Source organism: Ammospiza nelsoni, chromosome 2 (assembly GCF_027579445.1).
Source record: "Ammospiza nelsoni isolate bAmmNel1 chromosome 2, bAmmNel1.pri, whole genome shotgun sequence".
In the NCBI taxonomy this organism is placed as follows: domain Eukaryota; kingdom Metazoa; phylum Chordata; class Aves; order Passeriformes; family Passerellidae; genus Ammospiza; species Ammospiza nelsoni.
The window spans coordinates 40,070,057-40,086,765 of NC_080634.1; the positions used below are offsets into that span (position 1 = coordinate 40,070,057).

Consider the following 16,709-nt stretch of genomic DNA (forward strand, 5'->3'; position numbering starts at 1 on the left):
ATCTTAGCTTTTAAATCAATAAAATTGAACTAAAGAGTTTTCCAATAACACACTGTCTCCTTAGATTTTTTGCTCATCTGTTTGTGTTTGTATGAAAAATATTGTCACAAACTGGGGTTTGTGTCAGCGTGACCAGAGGGGCTCTGCAATTACCAACCTCCCATCACATGGCATGAGGTATGCAAACATCTGTCAGGGAGAAATAAATGTAGGAGGAATGGAATAAATATGTTCCTGTAAAACATTTCTCACGGCATTCTCATTTTTCAGAGGCAAAAATCTATTCCGTATTTTTTCATGATGCAAAGTAATTCTTTTGTGTTGAGACAAAAGTGCAGGGGCAGAGCAGGTTTTGTTGGGACTGCTTTGCTCTAGAGTTGTTGTGCATTATGATCTTACAAAAGTGTTGGTATGCTAATAAGTTCCAGAGCAAAGAATGGATTGAAATAGTCTTGACAAATATGGACCTATATCTACATCTGTCCTGGTCACTCCAGGCCCCATTTGCAGATAGTGGGAAAAAGGAGGTATTTTTAATAATGTGATACATCTCTCCCTAGATGTCTAAAATCAGTCAGATACCCTAAAGTTAGATGAGATGAATTCTATTTCAAATGTTTAATATGGTTCCGGCCTAATAGTTTGAAAGAATTTTTCTAATTGACCCAGGAATGTTCAACAAAAATGCAGACACATCCACATTATTTAATCAAGAGAACAGCAGCCTTGGACCATTTTCTCATGAAACAAGATAATTCAGACTTTATGAAGCCACTTTTAGTATTTTCTGAATACTTTGACAGAAGGAAATCATAGACTGTGAGGATCTGCTGATAGTAAAGGAACTGTTCTTCAGAGGTGATTTTTGGCCTCAGCTCCACAGAGCACACATTGCCTCTGAAAGAGTCCTGGATGCTGTGAAGGACTGGGCATCAGCAACCTGGTTCTTATGTGTACAACAGTGCTTTTCCCATTTTCAGGAAGCACACACATGCATATTAATGAGCCTGGAATTCTCCTGGCAAGGAAAATTGGAGGAAAAGGTCTGTGCTGGGAACAGAGAACTGCAGATAACTTGGTTAGATCTGGCTGTGTTCTGTTTCATGTCACCTTTGTCCAAGGAAGGTTTTGTCCCTGTGTTCCTGCAGCTCCAGCTTTCAGGAATCTCCCTCCTTTCAAGCTTTTTTCATATAAGTGAAAAAGCAGAGTCTTTGTAGTACTCATACAGATTCAGGAGACTGGGCTGATGGAAAACCACTTAATATCACAAGGCTGAAGTTAAAATTCTTGAAGCACTCAATTTTCAAAATATATTTACAATCCTAGAAGTGTTCATTTTTGGAAGGAATAGGAATTAAATAAATCTCTCCTCTTGCAATGGAACAGTGTTTTCTGCCTCAGTATATTGGTTAGAAGATTGAAATACCTTTATCTTCTTTTAGAGAATTAAACTGAAGATGATCTGTCAAAATCAAGTGGGTCTATTCCACCTTTTCCTGCCACGCACTGCTTGATGCTAGCTCGTGTGTTTCTGTGGTACCTTGTAAAGAACAGTTTTTATTAATACTAATGTGAGTTTCAAGAGAATGCTGCAGATTGTCTGGACCTGCCTAGAAAAAAAAAAAGATCAATTTGAACCTATATTTCTTGAATCTTTTATTGGATGGAAAATAGACTGCTCTTTGGAGTGGAAATGCAACATTAGAATAATTTTATTTAAACTCAGGCTGTAAATCTTTGATGTGGACAACGTAACCTTGAACAATTTTACAATTTTGCTCCTCATAGTTGTGAAATCAGCCTGAAAATGTGTGTTAGCTGGGGCAATGCAATAATGCAGATTTGTGGCTTATGTACTTATAACCATGCAGACAGGCATAAAGCACTTCTAGCAAGTCTGAATATTTTAAAGTTTTGTGACAGCTATGAAATCCTGCTGCAGCAGGATGAATAAAAAGTTGGTTTCCTTGTAGTTTACCAGAAGGAGTATTCTTGGCCGTTCAGGATAAACAGTTCTTTCCACCATTGCACAGAGTACGTTAGATCTTTTCCATATATTTTCTGAATGTGAAAGGATGGCTCTAAAGTACAAATCAGAGTTTGAATCAGATAAAAAAAAACCTGGCAGAGGTGGATAACAAAGGAAGCTGTTCCTTTTTTGCTTCATGTCAAGGATACAGTCATAGGTTAGGGGATGTGAAAATTTGCAGAGCCACATTTGGAAATCTCAGTGTCTCTTTCTGCTGCACAGTGACGAGCTGTGGGGCTTTAGTCCAAATGGCATGTCTGTCAGCTACACAGAGGCTCACTTGAATTGCAACCTCACTGAAGGTTTAAGTTTGTTCAAAGAAGAGATATACTCTGCTGACACTAGAAGGCTGTGTATTTGTCACATAAGAATGAGTTAAAATAGCTAAAACAACCAAGGCGAAAATAAAAAGCAGCCTGTAGAATTTTTTACAACCCATTATAATTTCAGAAATAATTGTTGCTTGCCATTGAATTCTAAGAAATTAGGAGTTTTATTCTAAAAAAAAAGCCAAACAAAGCAAAGTATAGAAAACATCATATTCTCTGTTAAATTCTACCGATCTTACATTTACATAAAATAATAATCTGTAGTCCAGAACCCTATGACAGTTTTTTCTTGATTCTATAAGGCCTAAAGTGTGACTGTGTATTGCAGCTGTTACTCCTGTTAATGTTACCTACTAATGTGATTAATAAAGATTGCCATGCATCATTTTCTAACAGTGCTACCAGCAGTACTGTAAATCTTTTACTCCATAGACCTCTCAAACAAATGTTTGATAAAGGAGGAGAGGATGTTAAACATTAAATTGACTGTGCTGTACATCAAGGAGGACATTTACAGTAATTGCCATATTTGTAGTCAGCCCATGTCCACTTTGAAAGCTACAGTAGTAATTTTTCTTCTCCCAGAAAATACTAACAGTGTCAGGTAATTTCAGCTATGCTTACTATGAGCCCTGCTTGGCTTGTACAAAAGTGTGAGAGCAGTAAGATTCTTTCTTTCATTACTTTTGGAGATGTACTCCATGACAGGTTGATTCCTTCCTTTATAAACTGTAAATAAAATAATGTGCTCAAAAAATAAACTAGTTTTTGAATCTGATAAGGATCCTACAATATGGATCCTGCAATATACAAGAACTGCCAATATTCAGAAAGCAATAGGTAGGAAGGTGTTTTTTATCATTGAATTCATCACCTACATGTCTTAAATAAATTAACTTGATAAACAAAAGAAAAGTTGTCTGTTCATTCCCAGCAATAGCCTTTGCCTCCATTCATGCTGGGGCTGCAAGTCAACAAAAGCAAGGGCAGGAGTGCCTTTTTTTCTGCACTTGAAGACTACTTTCGTAAGTAGTCTTCATACTTCCATACCTGGATGCCCAAATGTAGAAACTGACCCTGCATCTCCCAAGTACCTTATTTCAACCCAGAAAAGGCTAGCTGTTGTGGAAGTCACATACTTCCGAAAATTCATGTGTTAAGCAGCAATAGTTGTATCATGTTTTGTATTATTATAGACAGTGTGCACAAATCTTTTAAGATTAGGGCAATCAAAACAGATTTAATTAGACACTTTGAAAAGTTACATTGAAGTTTTACCTATACCCCATGAAATGCAAAGAATTCTTTTGACATCGATAGGCTTTAAATAGTAAATCCTTTACATGCTCAGCATGATAGATGTAAAGAATTTAGGGGGGTCTGAAAAAGCTACATATAATTGTGTCTCTCAAGTATTTTAAGCAAACTTAAAAGTCAGTACAGTTCTGTCCCTGCAGATTAGAAAAAAGGACTGCAGGTTTTGGTAGCCTGAGCAAGCTGGATAGGAGGTAAGATCTCAGAAATGTCAGAAGGAACATAGAGAGAGGGCAAATTTGCATGTGCTGTATGGTAAAGCTGGCAGCATGTCCTCTGTAGTATGAGAATGAAAAATCCAGGTGTCACTGTAGCCCAAGCATGGCTTAGAATCACAGAATATCCTGAACTGGAAGGGACCCACAGGGATCATCGAAGTCCAACTGCTGGCCCTGCACAGGACCACCAAGAATCACCTCATGTTCCTGAGAGCATTGTCCAAATGCTTCCTAAACTCTGGCAGGCTTGGGGCTGTGACCATTTCTACCTCCTTAGATTTGCTTCTCATGGGTGTGCTGGGGGAAGAGGAGTGCATAGCTTCAAGCAATTTTTTTCACTCATATTTCTAAAGACCTCATGCAGGAAGCTTTGTGGGAGAAAGAATGGCTTGAGAGTTATCACACACAGTTATAAACCAGTTACTGCTCATAATAGTTTGTTTTTATAATATGTTCCCATGGGGTTTAGGGCAGTCTTTGGAAAAGAACTATTGCAGTTCTGCTGTGTACTTGCCCAAAAGCTGTTCCTTTCTATGAAGGTTTGCTGGGGCTTTTTTGTTGTTGTTATTATTATTAAGCCATTTTTTTTGCTTGTACCGAAGTGTGCGATCAATAATGGTCTTTCATTACTCTTGTGTTGCAGCAGATGATGCTGTACACTGTGGATCCCTGACAGTGTTTTACCTTGTTGCAGGAGCACTGTGCCCAGGCTCCACGGATCCGTGCGTGGAGAAGCCGTGCCCAGGGGACATGCAGTGTGTGGGCTACGAAGCCAACCGGAGACCGTTCATCTGCCAGTGCCCGCCGGGAAAGCTTGGCGAGTGTTCAGGTGCATTCACAGCCATAACGGGGGATAAACTGGGACAGTAAAGTGCTGCCATTCTCATTTTGTCAGGCAGAGGCAGCAGTGAAGTTAACAGAAAATGTACTGCTTAACCCATCTCAGCACGGGCACTGGGGGGTGTGTGTTATAAGCCCTATAAATACTTGTCTTTATGGCTAAGGGGCTGTATGTAGGCTGTGATCCAGTTTCTGTTTGGAAATTCCCACTGGCTTGCTCGAATACCAGCTCAGTAAAACAGGCTGCTGAGAAAACAGGATTTTTCCTAGAAAATGTTATGCCAGATGTTTTCCTGCCCATGGGCAAAGCTCTATAATTAACTCTTCTGCTTACTATTTAGATGACCAAAATTCCAGCCTTTATTAATGAAAACACTATGCTATCCCAAAAAGAAAGTTTGAGGACATCTGCTAGTTCTCTGCATCTGTGTTGTTCCCTGGGATATGAAGAGCCAGGTGGACAGGCAGTGAAGCAGAGCTTTCTGTTGACTTCAGTGAATGCCAGGCTGCAGGACAGAGGATTTGTGCTGATTGCCTGATGCAAGCACAGCAGATACTGAACTGTGGTCCTGGGCAGTGGTTGCAGGGGACTCATTGCAAGGCTTTGGCTGATATCTGCCCACACATAACTTGACACCCATAACTCAGCTGCCTGATGTACAGGTGTGGTCATCTTTGATTCCCTCTGTTATCAGTTAGGCAAGACTGGTGCCTCCAGGAGTGTATAAGCTGAAAAGTGTTGAATACTTGGAGAAACCCCTTTTTTTTTATTTTTAAATATGGAGAAATAGAACTTTCCTCTATCCCCTGAAAAATAGTTTAAAAAAAGGAAATGCAGAAATATTTTGTAGAAGATGCCAGCTTTGTTTTCTCTCATCAAAAATGAGTTTTATTTACTTCTTCCAAGTCATTCTCATAAACTTTATAAATTCATTAATTACTTAACAGTTGAGGAATTGTTTTATGTATCACTAAAAGCACATGTGTCTTTTCAAAATGGTTGTTTCAGGCCACACTTCCCTTAGCTTTGCTGGGAATAGCTACATTAAATACCGTGTTTCTGAAAATAGCAAGAAAGAGGAATTCAAGTTGGCTCTCCGACTGCGAACCCTGCAAAGCAACGGGATTATAATGTACACCAGAGCGAATCCCTGTATAATTCTGAAGGTAATTAAAATAACTTATCTTTTCTGCAGTTGTTTTTCTCAATTCTTTATTTTCTCTTGGCTCTTGATTTTGGGAATGCTTTTCTCATCTCTGCTGTAGATGGAGAAGATGAAGTCTGATTCTAACAGGGAAAACAATTTCAGCAACAGCAGCAGCAGCAACGATCAGAAAAGCAGCTTGTTAGTGGTACTTTACTTGGAAAATTTCCCACTGGGCGCTGTTCATTATAAGCGCATTATGTGTGTCTGTGTGCAGGAGCCAGTCTGCACGAGATGTAAGATTTGGCCATTTATATGACTATGTAGTCAAAACGAAGCCTGCTGGAATTGCTGTTCTTCCCTTCTGTCCTGTCTGTGGTTAGAGGATATGCCCTCACTGTTAGTGAGCTAATTCCAGGAGCCAACTGCTTGGAACGTGTCTCCTACTGAATATGAAAATCTCTGCACTCTGTGGATTAAGATTCTTTTTTGAGAGAGTCATGGGGTCAGTGGAGATTGATACTAAATCAATATTTAGTTGATAAGCTTTCCATGCATTTTCATTCTTTTTTTTTTTCTGTGGAATGGCAAATGCTGGATGGAGAGGGAGTACTAGGCTCATCCAAGAGCCTGCACATATAGTATTTCTGCTATAGCCTCTAATGTACCAGATGAAAACATTGACATTTGTAATTCAGCCACATTCTATAATTCAGCAGTGAAAGAAATGGCACAGAGCCTTTTGTGTCTGTATTTGCAATCTTTAGGGTACTTTTGGCTGAATGCTTAGGTAATGTTAAAGCGGCTAGATGAGTTATTAATGGGTAGCAAATAATTTTATAGTTGTTTGACAGAAGTATTTCATGAGCAAGAGTACTGTCTGTCATTCACCAGGAACTGTCAGCATTGTTCAGATTTGCACAAGACAGCTTCTACTTTGAGACACGTAGAAATGCAGTTTGAACTTTCAAGCATGTGGTTTTGTTTAAAAAAACAAAACAAGCAAAACTGCAGGTTGGAAGACCTTCTTTGAAGTCCTCATCATGCTTGCTCTTATAATCTGTCAGTAGGTAATGTTTGCAATTTGGTAATTTCAAAAAATACCTGGGAAAAAAGAAATGGCCCTGGTGGAAGGTGCCACTTGAAAACAATAGGAGATGATACAGAGATGGCCTGAATTGGAGTTAGAATGGTAATAGGAGAATTCATTTTGCTAGAGTTTTGTGTATAAAACTCTCATCATTAAGGAGCACAGCATATCCACGTCATAGACCACTGAGTGAAAATATCCAGCTGAAGCAGGGAAATCATGCCACCAAAATAGAAAAGTTGATGCTACTACTATTAAACTAAAACAAAACCTCACACACACAAAAAACCCACATCAGAAAAAAAAAAAAAAAAAAAAAAAAAAGGGAAAAAAAAATCCAAACCAGTAAGAGAACCGCCCTTTACAGTCACCTGAATTGAGTATGTAGTCGTGAGGTAGGAATCATGTTTTCAGTCCCCACTTCACACAATCACCTAATTATTTTTCTTTGAAAGGTGCTGAGTTAAAAATAATACTTTATGGAGCAGTGACAAGAGCTGTGGCTATTGTACTCCAATCTCAGTCAGCAGCCTCCATGTGTAGTTGGTTTGCTCTCTAAGTCTAAGAAACAAAGACAGAGAAAGTAGAGAGCTTCACATACAGCTGCTTCCTCACATATCTGATGAGTGAGGTCCATGGTTGTGTATGGATGCAAAGCCTCTGCTTTGTCCTGTGCATTGATCAGGGGAGGACATAGGGAATTACCTTCTCAAAGCCTCATGCTCTGCTTTTCAGTGGGGCAGGATTCACTTTTGCAGTGTCTTTTTCCCAGGTCTGGCACTAGGCTTCTGCATGCATGGAGTTTAAAGGAAACAAAATCATTACATTCAGCATAGGTAGTTTTAAGAAATGGTGTCACTTAAAAGATCAGGAATTGTCAGAGTTTAGTTTTGAATGTCTTTCAACCGAGGAATATCAGGCTAAGTTCTCAAAAAACGTGCTCTGTGACAGACAAATGGCATCATGCTCAAGGGATTCGGCCCTGTCAGGTCTCTTCAGGGATGGCAAATGGCTCATGGACTGCACTTTGGGGACCCCTGACTCAGGTGTTTTCAAGGAAGTTATGCTTAGACCTCCTAAACACACATTTTTTCATTTGTAAACCAGAGGTAAGGCTTTTTTAACCAGGTACATATGTTGGGAGGTAGGGAGGCACTCAGAAATGAGGCCATTAAGCAGATTAATTAGAGGTCCATAAATGTGAAGTTGTTACCATTTGAGCATTGCTTTCAATTAAATTAAACATGAGGAGATGCTTTCCAAATAGAGGATAAAGGTTGAAATCCTGTGTTCTTTTGAGCACTCTGGCATCACTCCAGCAAAGCACTTAATCACTTGCTTAACTTCCTATATTTGAAACCAATTGGAACTATTCACATACCTTAATTTTAAGCATCTACTTAAGTATCTGCTGGATTAGCACCAGAGGGCCCAGTACCATCTCTGAGCTTCAAATAAAGGCAGAGTTGGAAGAAATTTAGACCCACAAGGTATGAGCCCATGGGAGGACAGGCAGAAACACCTGTGCTCTTGGGGCACAGAGTGGCATTGATTGTTTTGAAGCAAGTTTCTGCCATTGCAGTCTGTTTAAAAATTAATGCTGCAATATGCCTTTGGTGTTTAAATGACCAGCTTAATTTTGGAAGCTCATGCATTTGTGATAACTCCAGGGATGGAAATATTTCATAATCTTAAGACAGTGTCCTTCCTGGATGAATAATCAATTCCATAGAGCAAACTGCTTGTCTACTACTTTGCTGAAAGCTTACTAGCTACACTCTATTGATATAATAAAATAAGGGTGTTATTTATTCAGCTGTTTCAAATAAAGCAACTCATCCATCGAATTTGAGAGGCTGGCCTTTTTTGTTTTGTTTTGTTTTGTTTTGTTTTTTCTGTTCTCTTACTTATAAGGCAATTGAAGCAAATTGAGATGCAGGTCAATGTTGGCTTTTTTTTTCCCTTTCCTTTGGAAAGATTGCATGTCCCAAAACCTGTACCACTCTTTCCTTTTTACCTATGTAGCAGCTAACTCAGAAAAGTAAGATTTAACCATCTAAAGCATTACTAGGCCATAGCAGAAGAGAGTTCCTTTTTTTTCCCCCCCAAGGAATATAATGGAGATTCATCTTGTTTTGTGAAATTTAAAGGATTACAAATAGGTAAAGAAAGACTTTCCCATCATGCCATAAATATAGTGGCTAAACAGTGAAGGGCAAGCATATGTTCTTTGGTCCAGGCAGTTAATGTGAAACTTTGTGTGGCTTAGCTAAGTGTGTATTACACATTTTAATGCATTACTGCTGCATGGCCTGTGCTGGATAGGGCTGAAGTTTGGATATGATCCCAGTTGTAGCTGGAGTTGAAACGTGTAATGTTTTAATTAAATACACCGTTTTACACAAACGAACCTGAAATGCAATTCGGCTAACGAAATATTTCCCCAGATAGATTAGGAGGCAGCACGCTGTATGTATCCATGGTGTTTGACTGCAGATGGACTGTGTGAGCTGGAGGTGGTCTCAGAAGAACCATTTGATCATTTTATTACCTATGTTGATACATACACAAATATGGATGTTAGCCAAACATCTTAGCCAGACTAATATTCTAATATAATTTACAGTATGTGTTTGGCTCCATTCTGCCCGTTGAATGAAATTATTGAAATGTAACAGATTGCATCGGCTTTTGGAGTCTTCACTGTTCTTTTAACTTCTCTACAGGTGAGATCTTGTGGCATATATGCTTAAGTGTACACTAACCTCCCTGTCATAATTGTTATAACTGAGATTAACTAAACCCTGAGTCTAGAAAGCTCTGGGAAGTGGAAGCTTTTTGGGAATTTTCTGCCCAGCTAGGATGAAGCAGTATCTCTCTGCTTTTATGGTGCAGAGAGTCTCTGCTGGTGCCATGGGCTGCACTGGTGAGGGGTTGCAAAGTTTGCATGTCTCTGCTGTGATATAGAGTAACTCAGGCTTTCTGCAGTGTTGCACTACAGAGATGGATGAAAAAAGCAATAGCACACATTCAGTGCTGGACTGACAGTGTGACGCTATCAGCTCTCAACTAGACCAACCATGCCACTGAGGTTATTGTCTGGATAATTGCTGAGCCTGGACAAGAGCCTTGGTTTTCATTGGATGCCCATATTTGTTCCTTGAATGTCCCTCAGTTAGCTTGAAGTTCAGCTTTTCTTGGTCCAGGCTATAATCAAAGAACCCCCTCTGAGGACTGAGCAGTGACCCTGACATCTCAGTGGCTACAAGGAATCACAGGAACACCAGGGCTTAATTGCTGAGTGATGGTTGAATTCTCTGTGCTTAGGAGTGGGGAGAGCAATTTTACCTGTTAGGTGGAAAAACCTTCTCTTCCCTACTTGGCCAGTCCAGCTGCTGAGTACTCAGGAGTGGAGCCCCTTGCAGCAGCTGCTCCTTGCCAGCTCTTCCTGCTCTCCCTACTCGTCCTCGAGGTCCATCAGGGGACAAATACTTCCTCCTAGCTCCTCTACAGCAAGGCCCATGACCATCTGATTAATGGAGGTGCTTTTATGGTCCCATTGCTAGGGGTATCTGGGCATGTCACAGAGACTTTAATGTATGTATCTGTAAAGCAGTGGTGTGAGGTAGGGAAATGACGTTACCCCTTTTTTTACTGATGGAGACCTGAAACTAATGGCTTGCCTGAGATCTCAGAGGAAGAATGTTGCAGAGTGTGGGTTCCCATGCAGATCTGTCATGTCTTAGGCTAGTACTGTAAGCATCAGACCATCCTTTCCATCTTTCACTCTAGTTAGAGGTTACTCGTGTTTCTTCAATAACAGGAAGGAAACTTAACCCTTCAGACAATATATATTTACTGTGCATGTCAGATCATCTGCTGGGTAAAGACAAATAAAAGTGGATGAGAAAGATGTATAAAACATATTTTAATGGCAAATCTTTTAGATCATAGTTTCCTGTATACAAATGGTGTAATATTTATCCCAGGTGCTTAAATGTGGTGTTGTATTTATAAAGATAATTGGAAAAACATATTCTGTGAGTAAGAGTAATAGACATGCAGGCAGTAGGTCCTTCAGGGCATAAGTAGTCATAGGGGAGGTATATGTATATTATACGCAATCAGTAGAAGAGTTTCCATAGGAAAGAGCCGTTTAAGTAAGCAGCAAGTTTATCTGCTTATCCAGTGATGGCTGTTTTTCAAAGTGTAATATATTGGCATGCATTTTTCTGTTTGATTTGTATTCCTGGTGAGACAGACCACACTTTTTGAGCAGCACCTTCAATGTTTATGGACTGTTTTGTTGCACAGGGAGGAAAGAAACTAATACTCCATCTCAGGAGAGAAAAAATTCTGTTTATCAGGACATCTTGTTTACCAAGATTCCTCCTGAGAATATGCTTTAACAGACCCAATTTCAATCTACAGAAACTGTTTACATCTGAGTTTTGAGTCCTTTAAGAAAATGTTTCTTAATGAAGAATGATCCAGACTCATTATTCTATACATCCATTAGCCTTATTTGATTGAGCTGTAGGAGTATCAAGCAACATCCATCCCTTGAGCATGTATTACAGTCATAGATTTGATTTCTTCTCAGTTTCATTACATCCTACAGATCAGGGACTGCAAAACAGCCGTTTTTTTAGCAGGGGCTAATTCTAGTTCCGTCCCTTGGCTCCTGCTACGTGTATTCATTCCTCTACGCCCCCTCATACCATGCAGAATAGGTGGGCAGCTGGCATCTGTGAGGAGCTTGCCCCATGCTTGGCACCTCTGTGTCCATGCTGCCAAGCAGTCACCGAGCAGAGGATTGGTGTGGTTTTATCCCGATTGCCCAGTGTGTTTTGGCTTGAGCTCCAGTTCAGAGTCAGCCAGTCAAGAAACAAAGGATTTGCAAATGAGAAGGAAATCCAGAGATCTACAGATGTCAAGATTTTGCCTTTAGCTTTTCTCCTGGTAGTTTTCTCAACCTCTGAGAACATAAAATGCTGATAATGGCAGACAACACGGTCTGCTCCTGTACATTAAAACTTCCCAGTTTACCTTCAAGCCACATCAGGGAAACTGTCTGAGAAGAGTTTGAGCACACAGTCACATGCCAAGGGATGTCTTCACTAACATGACTGTTCATGCTAGAAATGGCCAAAGGCAGATGGACACTGCAGCATCCTCACATCTGCATTTTCCATTCCAGTTCAGCAGGCCACCAAAGCTCTATGGGGTCCTTGCATTGACATCTGTGGAAACTCTGCTCTCACTGGGGGGAGCAGTCAGTCTCTGTAACAGATACACCAGTGAGAGGACCATGTGAGCTGCCTGGAAGGATGAAAAATGACACAGCACCTGAACTTTTCAGGGGGATAAATAATGGGACAGAACTGTCTTGAAATGGGGTTTGCAGAAATAAATACTTCCTAGAGCATGACATAAAGGTAAAATACTTGGAAGGGCTTTCAGAGAACTTGAATCCAATTAATGTGCCATAAGACATTATTTCCAACCTTGTCAGCCATTTTAAATTTATATGCCATCTGTTAGAGAAGCCTAGAATCTTGGGGTAAACTGCTAATCAGGAAAGCAGAACTTCATATCCATTCCCTCATTCTGCACTTTGCCTGCCCCAGCAGGATAGCACAGATTTACTCTTTACGAGGACTTGGGATGAGTGAGGGACAGGAGGGAGAGTGAGAAATCCCCTGCAAACTCTCTAAATCCATGAGTCCTGCATAAATATTAGGAAAGAAAGAAAATCAAGATGCATCTTATGCCATCTGTGAGGTATGCACAGAGCAGGTTGTGTTGCATCTTTGGGAAATAACTAACTTTTGGTCAACTAGTATCTTACTGTTGTAATTAGTGATAGTAAACTTATGATGCTTAAGGGAAAATCCACACCTTGTTGAGATGCTCCTTGAAGTTACAGAAGCACAGGATTGTCTGCATGAGCAGAATACCTAACATCACCAGCTGAAAGTGTGGCCCTTGGCTTTGCCACAAGCCTCTCAAACACTAAGAGGTGATCCTGTGCCCTGACCGTCCTTTTGATAACATCAGCCAGTGGAAGCAGAATCACAGCTCTCAGACTTGCTGAGAGAGACACAGCTGCTCAACAGCAGAGCCAAGAGCAGAACAAGGGTCCTCGAGTCCATATCCTGTTCAGTACAAAACATAAATTATCCCAGTTTTCACCTGTGTTCTGCACCCATATGATTTTCTGTATTTTTAGTTTTCCTGCAGTAATTGACTTCAGGCAAATTCAAAGTAAGCTGATATTTTCCACCTTATATTTTTTTGCTCATGATAAAGGCACAGCTTTTTGCTCTTTTAGTGTCATGTAGGAGAGCAGCTTTAACAGCGTGCAGAGACAGTCTAGAAGTTCTCTGTGCTTCCATTTTCTCTGTGAGAGCGTATTATGAGACAGCTGAGCGCCTGAAGCGGTTTGATTTCTGTTTTCCTCCTGCAGATCGTCGATGGCAAACTCTGGTTCCAGTTGGATTGCGGGAGTGGTCCAGGAATCCTGGGAATTTCTGGAAGGGCCGTTAACGATGGAAGCTGGCATTCTGTCTTCCTGGAGCTGAACCGCAATTTCACCAGCCTAACCCTGGACGACAGCTACGTGGAGCGCCGCAAGGCCCCCCTCTACTTCCAGACGCTCAGCACGGATAGCTCCGTCTACTTCGGCGCCCAGGTCCAGGTGGATAACGTCCGCAGCCTGACTGACAAGAGGACAACGCAGGTCCTGAGCGGCTTCCAGGGCTGCCTGGACTCGGTGGTCCTAAACAACAACGAGCTGCCCCTCCAGAACAAGCGCAGCAGCTTCGCAGAAGTGGTCGGCCTGACGGAATTGAAGCTGGGCTGCGTCCTGTATCCCGATGCCTGTGAGAGACACCCCTGCCAGAACGGCGGCACCTGTACTGCCGTGCCATCTGGTGGTAAATGCTTTCATTACTTTATGGGCTTCCCCCTCCCCGTTTTCCTCTGTAATTTATTGCCAGAGATGGCTTTATGCAGCAACATGCTTGAAAAATCTCATGAACTCTATAAAACTCTGATAGGTATTGCAAATTGGGTAAAAGCTGTTTGCTCTATAAATAACAGTGAAATGGTGCCCCTTCTTACTGCATTAGTGTTCCAGGAGGAAATTGATTTATTGGCTGTTAGTATAATCCTATTTCTATAGAAACCAATAGAATTACAATTACTGTAATGTTCAGCTGGATTTTTCAGAATCCATTTACAGCATCCTTACAGCATTGAGGGCTGTACACAAAGATGGTGATTTGAAATGTCCATCACAGATGTAACAGCAGTGTTGCCTTACTCTGTTTCCAAAGCTGTCACAAATAATTACTGAGCTGCCCTCAAACACCTTCGTCCTTTTGGAAGTGAGTTATTTCATTACATGTCTGCATGGAAAATAGCAAGTTGGGCCCATTATAAACCCCCTGAACTGTATTTTACAGTTTTCTCGGAGGCCTGAGTGCTCTAAGGTCTAAGTAATATTATCCAAATTTTATAGGGCATTGATTTAGACTGTGCTTGTGGTGGAGATTCCTATCCAGTAGTTATGTGGTGGTTTGTGTCATTTGATACCAGTGACTTACTGCAGTGCACCAGTTACCAGAACAGTCAGCGTGTTAGCAGGAGAAAAGCAAATGGCCCACATGTATAACATTGCCTCTCAGGCAGTTCTCTTTCTGCAGTGTAGGAGTTTCCCTTCCAATTCCCCATACTGTAGTAGCACACAGCATTGCACACCTTTTCTGGCAGAATAAAACTTCCTCTGAAAAGGAGGTTGCTCAACAGAGAGTTTTCTGAAAGTTCAGAGCTTTCCATCCACTTACTTTCAGTGAGTTTTGGTCATGGCTCTGTAGGGAAGTTCCCGCGTAAACTCTTATTTTATGGAGCATTTAACCACTGTCCCAGGGCTTTCTGCTTTAATGTGTCCATGCAATTCCCTTGCACCCATAGTTATTATTTCTGGTTTTCATTAGTTTAAGCCTGACTTGCATATTTCCTTTCTGACTCCCCTCCACCACACAGAGTTTTTAGGCCTAAACTTCAGATCAGTTCAAGACCTACATGTGGTGAGATCTGGGCAAAACCGTGATAATTTTCTCAGTTGAATAGCCCCACTCCTATAAAGTAAGTCCTGAAAATGTGGATTTGTCCATGCTGGGCTGTCTCAGCTAGCTTCCCCTCTGGGTCTTTGGTTTTGATTCAGCCACCTCTTCTCCCATGATGCGTCAGGGATGCTGTCAGCTGTGCTGTTGATGGAAAGAAATGGGAGGACAGTTAGAAGGAATGAAGCACAGCCCTGGCAATTCAAGATGTGTTGTGGGACATGAGGAGAAAAGTTGCTGTGTGTGTGTTTGTCCTTTAGGGTCTTTATTTACCAAGGGAAGGAGAGAAAAGGAGGGCTGCATAAAAAGGGCAAAAGAAAATAATTCTGAGACAGAAGGATGCTGCAGCCACTGGAAGAATTGCTAAGCATGATTTTTGAAATTCCTATGAAATATGGCTGTAGTATTTACAGGAATGTCTGTATGTTGGCTTTGATTCAGAGTCCCTGCTTAAGAAATGAGGTTAACCATTCGCCTCACATCCTAGGAAGCATGAGAACAGTTCCTTCTATTGATTTTATTTGAGTCTATTTACCGTATTGCTCAGCAATTTAATGATGAGTAAATTGAAACCTTTCTAACAGAACTCCTTACAGTAATTCTTTTTTTCCCAGCACCGTGTGCATGCCAACTCAAACTGAGGGGAGACACGGGGTAAGGGAGAAACAAGCGGCCCTGAAGTTTGGACTCATCTTATTACTGGAATGGCAAATACCATTTTCACATCAACAAAATTCGCTGCTAGAAAGCAGGCACAGAACTGATTTAACTTGCCTGTGTTCCTGCCTCGGCGAGGGGCATGTGCCCTGCAGGGATGTTTTGGCTGCCTGCCGTCAAAAAATCTGTTTGCTGTTTTTACTGTCTCAGCAGTGTGTGTAAATAAAGGATTGTTATAAAGCCATAATTCCAGTGCAATGGGCCCTGACTGGATGTCGGTGGTTCTACAGCCCAGCCCTTAAGGAGAGGGCATGGGCATTTTTGCTTCCACTAGGCAAAGCAGTTCTGCTGTTAGTGTCCTCCATATGCTGAAAATCCACATAATTAAATTCTAATAGCACAAGAGCACATCAGCATTGCAAGTCCTAGTAGCAGAGCCACAAATTGCAATGTGCTTTTAAGAACCGTCAACCATTGCACTTGCTGACATGGATGTTAGCAGCTGACTTCCATTTAAAAAAGAAAAAAAAAAATAGAAGACTTCATTTTTTAAAGAATTTTCTTAAGAATGAAAATGGCAGCTTTTTTCTTTTGTGGTGAGGGTAAGAATGCAAAAATATACCATGCAAAGGTCCTTTTCCCAATCACAGGGCATTCAGTAGCTGCAGGATCTCTTGACTAATATTTTCTATGATATTATCTTTCTTTGTCAGTTTTTGGAAAATAATGTTCCTTTTCCTAAACAGAGAGTATTTTAAGATTTTTTTTTAAATAAATAAACCCTCTAGTTCAAATTTTACAAAGCAGATTTCATATACTGTTAGCATCCTTGTAGTTATGGACAACCCACTGGGCTTTACAAGAAAATTAGGAGAGAGAGAAAGAAAGCTGAGATCTATAGCTAACTTAAGAAAAAAACAGTCAAGCAAAGGTTACCCAACATTATAACATGAAAGAG

At 40.8% G+C, this 16,709-nt stretch overlaps 1 protein-coding gene across 1 annotated transcript in view; it reads left to right on the forward strand.

The window, feature by feature from the left end:
• FAT3 (FAT atypical cadherin 3) overlaps positions 1-16,709 on the forward strand; it is a 394,792-nt gene that overhangs the window by 357,994 nt on the left and 20,089 nt on the right. The window contains exons 21-23 of the mRNA XM_059466196.1: positions 4,585-4,719; positions 5,740-5,897; positions 13,435-13,903. Coding sequence (XP_059322179.1) covers positions 4,585-4,719; positions 5,740-5,897; positions 13,435-13,903 — 762 coding nt within the window. The remainder of the gene's footprint in view (positions 1-4,584; positions 4,720-5,739; positions 5,898-13,434; positions 13,904-16,709) is intronic.